General features: G+C 42.4%; 1 protein-coding gene across 1 annotated transcript in view; it reads left to right on the plus strand.

The window, feature by feature from the left end:
• Dbx2 (developing brain homeobox 2) overlaps positions 1 to 12746 on the plus strand; it is a 32532-nt gene that overhangs the window by 11658 nt on the left and 8128 nt on the right. The window contains exons 2-3 of the mRNA XM_005067143.4: positions 3252 to 3347; positions 10118 to 10305. Of these exons, the coding sequence (XP_005067200.2) occupies positions 3252 to 3347; positions 10118 to 10305 (284 nt within the window). The remainder of the gene's footprint in view (positions 1 to 3251; positions 3348 to 10117; positions 10306 to 12746) is intronic.

Genomic DNA, 12746 nt, shown 5'->3' on the forward strand with positions numbered 1-12746 from the left:
TGAAAATTCTCTGCACAGCAGACAAACTGCCAGGCTAGCCATGTCATAACGTGAAAGCCGTTTCCTGTTGCCCCAGCTAGAATTACTACTGTAGATTTTGTTTATATTTTTGTCATTACAGATTTTGGTGTCGTTTTGTTTATAAGTTTCAAACGGAGCAACATGTGGCAATTTAGCAGACTGCTCAATTAAACCGTTTCTGGTTTAACTTCAGATCAGATGCTTTCAGACCGCATTTATCACACAGGAGTTTAATTGGTGTCTTGTCTCATGTAAACAAATGGTTTTTAATCCATTATTTTTCCATTATTAGGGCTATATCTTAAGACTGGGAAATTTTTTTTAGAATAGGAAAATGTATACTTTATTTATACCTTGCAGTGTTTTGTTTTTATGTTCTATACTTGAACAAAACCCAAACCCAAATGGACATACACAGTTTTGATGCTTCCAGATAACATGGGAATTGTTTAACTTTGTATATCTAATTGTAACATTGTTGCATCTTCCTTTTTTCCCTATGGAGTAAAAACAAAGAATAGCCTAAAAACGCAATAGCCCCGATTAATGATGTAAAGTATGCTCACTTTGGAGAGGTAGTAAGTTAAAAGAAATGTTTGGAAACAAACTCGAAGATGCAACTTTTCTACCTAGAAATACATTACCATTTTCAAAGTGCTTCATTATCCACACTAGTAATGGAAATGTTATCTACCTAAAAATGTCATACTCTTCTTTAACTGTCTTTTGAGAATTTCATATGTGGCTATTATATTTACGTCATTTCCAGTCCATACTCTCTGCCTTCAACCACACCCAAATTCTCTTCCTACCTCTCAACCTTATGACTTTTTCTTTAACTATTATTGTGACACACGCACACACACACACACACACACACACAAACACATATCCCGAGTCCCTACAGTAATGCTCAAAAGTGTGTGTCTTTAAGGCTATCCACTTGGGATTGGATAACATGCCAGTCAGCTTGTCTCTAGAGAATACTGACTCTCTCTCTCTTGGAAGCTGCCAGTCACCTGTAGCTCTTCATTTAGGGGTGGAGCCTTGTGCGTTTTTCCCTATCCATGCTGGAATGTCAGCTGGTGTCATTATGCAGGTCTTGTTTAGGTAGCAACATTAAGATTTCACGGATTACTTTTATAATACAAATTGTAAAACTCATATAAAAGTATCATTTCTGTGGCCATTTATGGTCAATCAACACTAGAACAAGCCATAACAGAAATGAAGCCTTTTTTTTTTTAACTAACTTTGGAAAACCAAAATAATTTGTCATTTCATGTCTTTGCTTAGTTTCAAATTTTAAAACACTTTATTTTTTTAGAAATGTATTTTTTTTGCTTTTTTAAATTATGTTTTGTTTTTTCAGGACAGGGTTTCTCTGTGGCTTTGGAGGCTGTCCTGGAACTAGCTCTTGTAGACCAGGCTGGTCTCGAACTCACAGCGATCTGCCTGCCTCTGCTTCCTGAGTGCTGGAATAGGCATGCGCCACCACTGCCTGGCTAGAAATGTATTTTAAAAGTAAAAATATTAATATTGACATCTCGATATTGTGTGATAGGAGGCATAGGCACTGGTTTCCAAGTAGTTTCCCATTTTAAGGCCCTCAGGATCCTACAAATACCTTAAATATTTTTTTCTTGGGCAATCTATTTGCTTTATCATACCCTTTAAAGAAATTGGCTCAGATAAATACCTGCTGTTCTGATTGATAAGAGTACAAGTCTGAAAATACTGTGGTCTTTAAAAAGCTGTATAGGCATATCAAATCAAAATGAGAGTCTCTGGTGTGATCCAGAAATGGAAAGATGCTGCCACATGAAGACAAGAAAACATCGTAAAAATAAATCTTTATTTTCATGTTGAAATTTGGATTTCAAGGTTATTGGTCTCAAAAGATACCATATTTGAGGGTGTTCTAGGGAAAGGAATAAAGTTAATGTTTCTATTCCTGTTTCCTTAGATCAGGGAAGTTTCCTGTTCTTTGTTTTAAAGGTCACTTATTCAATTCTTAAAAGTCTGATTATTCTGGTTGTAAGCCCAGCCTTTAATGGCTAAGCCACCATTCCAGCCCCTGACTATAATATGTCAGGTAATGCTGCTGTGTACCTCAGAGTAAAAACAGGTGCCTCACTTCAGGAAATGGTGACTCCTCTCCCCATATTTATACTGTATTAAATGCATTTTATTAAAGGATGTGGTATGTAAAAGTCATCATTTAACAAGACTTGGCACTTAGTTCTCAATAACAATAGTTGTTTTTCTATGGAGTGGGGAATAGAGTTAAAATTTTTTCTTAAATATTGTATTCAATGAAAACGATTGTTGTGTCTGTGATGGTGTAGTCAAAATGTCAGAACAACATGTGATAATAATAACAAAAAGATCTTCATGACTAGTTAGACACTCAGTTAGGCCTCCTCCCCACATGTGGAGGATCCCATGGACATCTCTTAACAGATTTATGAATCATGTGCTTAAATCAATTGAGTAAAACAGAATTAGGGATGAACCACTACAGTGTGAACATGCTTTCAGGTAACTGGATTTACCATGAGAGACAATATAACTGTTCTTTTGTATTTAAAACAAGAGACAGGGATGAGGTTCAGTACTTTTACTAAGGAACAACTCTTCAGTAAATTAACTCTTACCATGTTGGGAACCCAGTTCTTTCACAGAACGTGGAAATGAACACTGAAGCGATGTAATCTCTTCCAAAGACCAGGCACTTAAATTGTTTCTTGGTAAGTAGAACATTTAGAACCGTGCCATTTAGTATTGTCATACTTAGCCACAAGAGCCTCTTTAAGTTTAAATTAATCTGGTCTGAAGATTTAGTACCTACTCATGCTAGCCATATTTGAGCTTGGCAGTTACACTTGGCCAGGAGCGCGATGTTGGCCAGGGCAGGTGCAGACGTGTGTGTCCATCATCGCAGATGTCCCTTGCCTCCTGTCACTCTAGTGTGCCTTGTAGAGAAGAACAGTCGCTATTCATTATTTGTAATTACAACCACCGGGCCTTGAGTCTTTCCACAGCATCTTCCAAATACCGAGGAGAGGACTTGGCAAGAACTTCCACACTTCAAAATGACTTTAATTTCAGTACAAGTTAGAACTGAGTTAAAGTTCAGCCACGGCGTGCTTTTACTCAGGGCCTTGGGGAAAGCTTGGAGATTGTGTGAAAGAAACGGTTAATCAATGGGATCAATGCTCTCTCTGCAGTGCCTTCCAAACCCTTCCTCCTGAACGCCCAGCCATTCTACTCTGCGTGCTGCGGTGGGTCCTGCAGGCGCCCTGCCTCCCCCACAGCTTTTGCAAGTAAGTTTTAATGCTTCATCAGCAATGCCTCAGTTACTTTGTAAACCAAAGCAGCAGGATTTAATGTGCTCAGGGAAGCTAATTGGCAGTGCAGTGGCAAGGAGCTAATGCCTCACTAAAAATCACAGCGAACCTATTCAGGAGGTTTCCAGAGATTATCAAACCTCGGCACAGTGAGCGATTGTGAGAGGGTTTTCGGCCACCCTAAGCCCGGAGCTGACATGCCAAGGCAAGGGCTTGTTTTCCATTTGGTATAAACGATCTTAGAGGGACCAGTTTGGCTTTTTCTGAAACCTGTAGACGCACTCAGTTAAAGAAGGTTGGTGGGGGGGGGGTGAGGGAAGGAAAGTAGACATGGAGAGTACACTCTGCTGTTTGCATTAGGCTTCAAATGACTCAGAAGTCACAGGTCTAGAAAATAATTAGAAACTGGAGACCGTAAAGAAGGAGTAAAGTATTATCTCTATCTTCCTGAAGAAAACTTGCCAGGGTTGTAGGGAGTGTTTTCAGGGAACTGGTCTCTAAATGTTCTAAAAGCAAAATTCAACTGTGTCTGGGAAAGAAGACGAGAAACTGAACAGAGTAGTGGCCCGCACTCCCATGCATACAGGTGTCTTGGGATGCCACTAAAAATCTATAGGCAGAGGATGGAGCCTTGCACAGGCACACAGTCAACGCCAGGTGACAGTGGAGTGAGGGTGAGTCCCAAGGCTGTTTTCAGCCCCCACGGCCCCATATATGTTCATGTGTTTAATGGGTGTTTCAGGAGAGCAGTTGCCCCACCAAATGACTTCCAACAAGCGAGGCAGCAAAGGCTGCCGTTTAATGAGCTGCAGGCTTCTGAGTATCTCTTTAGGGGGCTGATACTTTCCCACAGAGCCCTTTACACGGCTGGGACGCGGCTACAATGGGTGACAGACCCGTGACCAATCCTCACTTTTGCTGGACTCATCCACACGCGACCTCACCACGATTTTTCACTCTGCAGATGAACTTTAGGGACCATTTCACAGTGAGAGGGCTTGGGCAAGGGTCATTTGTCCTTTTGTGTGGTCATTAAGCCAGGCTCTGTGTGTCAGCCTTTTCTCCCGCTTCACATTCCAAGTGAATTTCTGGCCGCCATTTAAAGCCCTTGACTGAAAAATAAAGCAGTGAATTGAACTGACTTTTATAGACTCATTCCAGCTCATCTTCCCATATAGCCCTGTCCACCTGAAAGGGGATTTAGTGCCTGAGCTGACTGTATATAGGGACTTGCTGAATACACAGGGCCCATTATCAACTGTGGGGATTGTTTATTAACCAGGATTGATACACTTCTATTTTGGCAGTGACCTATTAATTGTCGATTTAACTAGAATGTATTGAATTTGAATAGTGAGATAGAAACCATGACTAAACCTTTTACTCGCTCCTTCAAGGTGGTCCTCTATGAGGGCGATTGAAAACTTGTGCAAATTAAGGAACCATTCATCACCAGATATTAGAGTGGCAGTCAAAGATGTCTGGAGGAGATACAAACCCAGATGCTAAAAACAAAACAAAACAAAACAAAACCACAAACAAAACAAAACAAAAAAACAAAACAATCAAGATCTCATCTCAGAGGCACTAAAGGGATCTCATACTTGATTTCCTTTATTTTGCTTATTCCATCTTGATCTCTTCTACCTCAGAAGGCTGCTCATGCTACCACTCAGGTGTGTGGAAATAGGTGCAGCAGTTTCATGTGATAGGGATGTTCAGGTGTGTGGGTATACAGGGCGGCATGGTGTATTTATTTTATGGGGGTGTTTCAAAAGAGTCTCTAACCCATAAAAGTTTGGGCCAGTTTAATAAATAGGAAAAAATCATTGGGCCACTTTAATAGAGCGAGTCATTTTCTCAAGAGCTCAAATGGTTATGTTGAGCAGGTCCCGTTTAAGGTCCCGTTTTCTCTCATTAGTTCCCAGTCCTTTCCGCTCTGTGCCCTCTGCATAGCTGTTGGAAGTGATGCTCATGCCTTGGGACTTAAGGCCCCGTGTTTATGTTGTAAAAAAAAAAATAAACACATGGCTTGAAAGATCAGTGCGGTTCAGATCAAGGACAGAAAATGTTGCCCTTGACTTGTCTGTCTTCCTAATGTTGGTCTCTTAAAATCATTTAGAGTCCTACATGTGTTTTTAATAAATGGTGCTAGGTCACTTTATTAGTTATAACTCTGAAACGAATATCTTATTTTCCTGTTTATAGTGTTCATTCACATTGGCAGCAACTAATAAGAAGGTGGGATCTCGCTGTCCATAAAGAATTCTACAAAAGCAACTATGACAACCAGGGCACAGCTAATGAGCTTTACATCTGAAGTACTTTTTCACTAAAGGAATTTACTAGATTTTCTTTTTTTTAAAATAATAAGTGTTTATATCCAAGTTGCTAAATTATTTTCCATTGCAGAAAAAAAAGGGAGAGAAAGAAAATGAGCCGTTCAAGTAAACTTGTGTCAAGTTTCCGCTTGGACAGCCAAAAGCAAGGTTTACACTAAAAGTTTTAACAAGTGATGAAACCGATGGCTGCCATTGTTGTTTCACAACGTTGACTTCACTTTTTCCCAAAACCCAGGATCGGGTCAGCACATCTGCAGCTAAACAAGTGAAATGCCTTTTCCACTCATAATGTGATTCATTTGTTTCACGTCGACTGGGGTTTTCTTGACTTCTCAGATTTAGACTTGATTCCCTGGTGCAATATGGAAGCCATCATTCGCCCGATGCCCTTCTCACACACGCAGTAAATTGTTTAATAGGCTGTTTCAGCACTATGCTAAAACACTGAGAACAGCAGAGAAAATTGAAAGGCACCAGTCAAAGCTGGCCCCTCCCCTAAAGCACTGCATGGAAAAATCTTTGATATTACACTCATAAACTTATTTTCAAAAATAATGCATTTCTCAGGTAACATGAAAAGGAAAGTTGTGGAAATGGCTTTTAAAAAGCTCCCTTCAAACACTGAAATCTTAATTAGGGAGGCTAGCAAATTGAGTTAATTAGATAATTACTTCATTTTGTCTTTGAGTACCCAACTTGACCTTTCAAGAATTTTGTGTCCTAGGAAACATAACTTCAGTTTGGAGCCAACTTTACGTGAGTTGTTTGAACAGAGAAAAACCTGTCGCCAGGACAAACTGCTCAGCCTTTTCCTAGAAGATGCCCTTACATTTGACATTTCCAGCTCATTCTTGCCTTTTTATCCTTGCTAAAACTTAAGGGGCCATCATATCCACTCCAGGTTTGAGTGTAGCGCTCTGTGGGCTGCAGCAGCAAAGGGCATTTTTCCTGGGTGAATCTAGATTGGCTCTGTAGGCTCACTGTCAAAGATGGGCAATGTTCTGATTGATAATATTGTTCCACCCGACCCGAGTGTTGGTCTTCTGATCTCAGCTGGAGTGATGGGTAGTCTGAGGAAACTGCCCAGAGCTGTGGAAACCTAGGAGAGACTAAATGCAATTCCTGACACATATATGCACACAAATGTAAAATATCTAACATATCCAGAGATTTAATTTAACCATTCTGTGATCTTCAGAGGGAAACAACTTTTTTTTTAAATTTAGAAAGAAGCCTGAGTGTACCACTTAGAAGATAATGGGGTTTGTAGATAATTTGAGTCTAGGTATTGACTTTTAAAAATTGATGGAGCGGTGTTGCACAGAGAAATGACAGTCGGTCAACCAAGAAGAATGTTTGAAGGATCAGAGACTCAAAACTATAGGCTTTCCAAGTTGATGGCTCTATCCAAAGCTCTAGAAAGGCAGAATCAGAGTTTCACTCCTATGAGTGCAGTTCCTTTTCTGAGTGTTCAGCCTAGATGGTAATGGTGGGGACCTCCCAGGCCTGTGGGATGCTTATCTATAACCCATTCCCTGAATATCACACGAAGTCAAATGTAGGGCTGCCTATAAAATGCCGATTTTCAGTTCCCTAATCAAGCGCACAAGAGCAGAATCGGAGTGGAGAGGGTAGACTGGATAGAGCAAAGTGGAAAAAAAGTATGGTGCCGTCTCAGTGTGTGTCCACAGAGTACAGCTGGGGTTTTTGTTGTGCTTTGGACATAGGCTGTGCAGAGGAGAGGACTGGATTCCTACTGGACTCTGAAAAACTTGGATCACCTGTGGCTGGTTCTGGAGACCCTTCAAAAGGAGCACTGATTAGTAAAAGCCAAGCTAAGAGGAAGGGAGACAGGAAAGACCTCTACTGATACCACACCCAACTTGGTGAAGAAGGTCTAAACTAAGTAGAATCATAAGTCCAAATCTTTATGATTCATGGGTAGATGCTCAAGAGCTTTCTCTGATAGTGAGATGGCACGTGACCATCTCAGACACACACACACACACACACACACACACACACACACATCTGAAAATAGCAGTGAGGAATCTTTCCACTGAAGAGAATACTGAAGGACAGAAACCCATGGGAGAGGGAGATAAACAGTTAGGGGCAGTGCAGCAGGGAGACACAGGCCTGTAGACAGCACCCCACCCTCCTCAGTAGAGGAACACTAGCATCGGGCGACACAGACACAGACTCCAGGTTTAAATAGTGAAATTTGAGGAAACAGTAAGTGGAGACTAGTGGTATTTTAGCTGGCCCATTGGAGAGGCCTGTACCAAACAAAGGATTGTCTCCCCCAGCCATGAGAAGTCACTGTGTTCATTAGAAGATGTATTTTCTTTCTCAAAGGGCTGTTAGTGTCCTCAACCTTGAGTCGTCCTGAAAGAATCTTACCTTCTTACTGAGACTCTGAAGTTGTCTAGATTCAGTGCTGTTCCCTATACTAGTGCCTCTGTCTTCCTTACAAGGCCGTAGAGGTGGGAGGGGGGTTAGCAATCTATAGATTGTTTTTTAATGTGAAAACTTAACAGGCCTTCTTAGAAGTGGGCTGGACTGTATGACCCTTGAGTAGCCCACATTGGGAACAGAGTTTGGAATGAAGCATGGAAGGTTTAGGGACCACAGGAATGATGCAGGAACTCTGTCCCCACATCCCTAAGGGTTGCTACAGTGGTTGCTTGTTTCTGCTCAAACATGGAATGCTTGTCCATACTTCTATAATGGCCTACCTCAGCACTTACATTTGCCATTCTGTCCTTTCTCCTCTGTGTTTTCACCTACTTGTAAGCTTGATACATATTGGCGGTCAGGGGCCATGAATATGTGTCCCCAGAGCAGCCTGTTTAGGTCTTCCTGTAGCATAGGCACAGGGCAGTTGCCCAGAGTGGGTCAGGTAGACAGAGAGGCTAAACCTCACATGGACTCCTGCTGCATTGTTAATGAAAAAGGGTTGTGTTGGGTTGCCAAGGTAAAATGACATGTGGGTGAGATGGGGCATGGGGAGTGGGGGGTGGGGAAGGGGGGAACCCACAAAGGATATAATATCTTTATGTTTGCCATAGTTTTTGCTTGTTCATTGGTTGTTACTGTTCATTTTAGTGCACCAAAACCCGAGAAACTAGACCCACAAGTTATTACCCCAACTTAGCTATGGGCCCAGTCAATGTGTTCATCAGACTGTGATTTCTGGTTTCAGTCCATGCCTCCCAAAATGTTAGAACTGCACCTGTAAATCCTCTATAGACATTTTTGTTCTTTTTTTTTTTCTTTCTAAACATAACTTGTTAGGAAAAGTCTATGGGTTTCTCTGGAAAGTTTTAGGGATATGTGGATGAGTCTCATTCCACATTACTAGTTGATCCCTCCTGCTCTGTGGCTGTCTGGTCTCTCTATCTGTGTCTTCCTTGATCTCTGCTGCTCTGTGCTGTGTGTTGACCATGGTCTCTCCTTCTCCTTGACTGTATGTTGTCTATGGTGTTTCTCTGTTGCTCTGTGCTGTCCGAGACGGTCACGTGCCATCTCACTGTCAGAGAACGCTCTTGATCATCTACCCATGAACTGTGAGCACCGTAAGGACAGGTTGTATTCATCTTCCACCCTCTCTCAGAGCTTATGCAGCACCTCTGCCAAGTTGTTCCCCACCGAGAAACAGATTCAAACTTAAACTGTAGATGGTGGGTGTGGATTTTATGTCCATATTTCTGCGATGGCTCACAGTAGTGTTCCCTTTGGTCCTTTCAATGGTTTCTCCTTGATACTTTTACCTGGTTGTAAGTACAGTGCATATCTTGCTGCCATGCTTTAAAACATTACACATAGTCCTTCCTTGTTGCTGTCTTTAATGGGTCCTTAAGATTTCATCCATTGGGTAGTTTATTCATCTCTTTGGGAAATTGCCATTCTCCTAATATTGAATACATTTGGTTACAGTGTTAGATTGGATACAGTCATATGCCAAGGGTGCCAAAACACAGAGGAAAGATCCAGGCTGAACTTGAGTATGTCTGGGTGGCATCTGCGCTCTGTGTCCTTAGAATAGAATTGAACCTGCAGCACTATGAGCGCTTCATCTAGGGAGTGATTGGTGTGGCATATATAGGATCCATGTAAGGACCAAGTGAGCAACAAGGGGGAATCAGATTCATGGGATCCTTGATAGCGCTGGGCATTGAGCTATTTTTGTGCTATTTTATTGACTCCTGGGAGCATCCTCCCATGCAGCATTTATCAGGTCCTCAAAGAACTTTGGGACCTAGGGTCCTTAAGCAGCATAGCTCTTACTGTAGAGAGAAAACAGCCAGCCACTGTGCTGTGTATGAAGTACTACCATGTCGAGAGTCAGAGGACTTCTCCTCTCTAACCCCACTGCCCATTTGTATGTTTCCTCTCTGCCAGGAGAAGAACACGGGCTGCCTCTGCTGACCCAGGACTCAAATTCCAAAGCCAGAAGGGGAATTTTAAGGAGAGCTGTGTTCTCGGAGGACCAGAGGAAGGCTCTGGAGAAAATGTTTCAGAAGCAGAAGTACATCAGCAAAACAGACCGAAGGAAACTTGCTGTGAGCTTGGGGCTGAAGGAGTCACAGGTACCATCGAGGAGGAAGATGCCTCCTCTTCCTAGTTTCAGCAGGAGCATGATGAAGTTTGTTCTTTTGGCAAAATTGTCTTGTGCCAGGCATGGTACCGTGCCCCGACGTGTTCTGAATTTTCAGTAGGTGGAGACACATGGGCCAAGTCCTGTGTGGAGACAGATGCACACACTGCGATGGTGAGGCTGAACTACAACATTCATTTTTATGAAATGAAGGGAAATGCAAAGGATGCATCATATGATTCTTATCCCTATCCCCCTCCGTGTGTGTGTGTGTGTGTGTGTGTGTGTGTGTGTGTGTGTGTGTGTGTGTGATCTTTATATCCAGAGAAGCAGGCTAAACAATTGCCTTTAAATGCAGCAACCAATTTTTCTGTCTTCCTTTTTGCTTTCAATCAAAAATCAGAGTGACTGTGAGGCTCCTAGGCCCCGCTGGATGGGTGTAATTATTCTATACATTTCACATCTGCAGCATCTGTACCTTTTATTGTTCATACAGTTGTTAATGTCAGTTTTGGGAATGAAGAATTCTCCCAAGATGACCAACTAGCTCATAGAACACAAGCATTTTTCTGTTTTATCTTCCATATGAGCATCTTCATTCACTGCAATCCTGTCCATCTTCTGGGTGAAGAAATGCAGAGGACTGAATACAGGTTCTGTGCCATGTGGCAAAGCTGATTGGGTTCTAGGTTTCTACACCAGGCAGCCTAATGTGGTTTCCTTAACCTTGAGCTATCATCTGCAGATGTGCAGAGTGTCTTAGTTGGGGTTACCACTGCTGTGATGAACCAGCAGCTTGGGCAGGAAAGGGTTTATTTCACTTACACTTCCATATCACTATTCATCATCGAAGGAAATCAGGGCAGGAACCCAAATAGGGCCAGAACCTGGAGGCAGGAGCTGATGCAGAGGCCACGGAGGGTTGCTGCTCATTGGCTTGTTTTACATGGTTTGCCCAGCCTGCTTTCTCTAGCTCAGGGCTGGCCCCATCCACAATGAGCTGGGCCCTCCAACATCAATTGCTGATTAAGAAAATAGCCTACTGGCTTGCCTACAGTTTGATCTTATGGAGGCTTAAGATCCTCCTTAACCGAGGTTCCTTCCTTTTGGAGGACTAGAGCTTGTGTTAAATTGACATAAAAACCAGTCAGAATAAAGGCATCTAGCTGAGGAGGATGTTGGTAATTGAAGTGCAGCAGGCACTCCGCTTTTTAAATAGACCCACGTCTACCTGGACATTCTGAGTTGGTGTGAAGGAGCAGAAGGGTAAAAGATACTATGTCAAACACGTCCTACTGTGTGAAATCCCCCTTTCCCTTGGCGCATTTCTTTCCCTGGGAAATGGTTTGTTCCACAAGCTGCCATGCCATCCCTAATATTTTCTAGTTGTAGGAGGAGGTATGTTGTGTGGTAGAAGGCAATTAGTCTGTAACCCTAATTGATTGCTCTGAATTCAGTGAGTCTCAGAGTAGTTTTACATATGAAATGATCAGTGCCTACATCTGCAGGGTCTACTTTGTTTGTAACTCTGTGCTGGGTGGGATGTCACACCCTTGGCATCCCAGGATGTTACTTACCCAGTGGAGGTTAACATTAGGGGGCTTGCCTTGAGCCTTGAGACTGTTTGCAAAGCCATTTACAGAGCTGCAGCCTTCTATGCCTCCCATGTCTGGAGACAGCAGCCTTGTCAAGGTCCACAACCCCAGGTGACACTTCAGGTGACAGACCTGCCTGACTTGTGGGTGGCAGGGATGTTAGTGGTCTCTGCTGGAGTCCAGCAGGCAGAGATGAGAGGAGCCATGCTCAGAGGGGAGAAACCATCCAGATCGGGATTGCAGGGAGCCCAGGTTGTCAGCTTGAAGCAGATGCTGAGAGATGGAAGGGACTGCATTCCACCTTGCTGTGCACTGAGTAAGTGTGGCCGTCTCTGGCTGTGTACAGCACTCTACAGAGACATTTGATATCCAATCCCACAGCCATTTATGAGCTACCAGGAAGGCTACACTAGGTTTTCTTATTTGACTCTTAAGCCTAAGCACTTAGTTTCACTTAGTTACATTGTTTTAAAAACTCAGGTATCTCAGAATGGATGTTTTTTTTATTGTGTTGAATTCAGGGGAACATTTAATAAACAAGGTAGCTTTTTATTAGCTTCCATGCTCATTGGCTATGCAATACAAGAGGGGAAGTGGTGAAGCTACAAATGAAAGTCCATCTTACATCTCCCCGATCCAGCTTAGTTTTTGCTGCTATTTATAAATGCTTCTTCATTCAATTTACTGAAATATGAGACTCTTAAAATAAATTCATATACAGGATGGACAAGCACAAATTGCAATTACTCTCACGTTTGTATGATGCCTACCCAACATTTGATGTCCTATAATGCTTGCAAGGATCCTATGACGTGTCCGCTATTCATTGAATTATCCT

The sequence above is a fragment of the Mesocricetus auratus genome, unplaced genomic scaffold, assembly GCF_017639785.1.
Source record: "Mesocricetus auratus isolate SY011 unplaced genomic scaffold, BCM_Maur_2.0 Super-Scaffold_100010, whole genome shotgun sequence".
Lineage (NCBI taxonomy): Eukaryota > Metazoa > Chordata > Mammalia > Rodentia > Cricetidae > Mesocricetus > Mesocricetus auratus.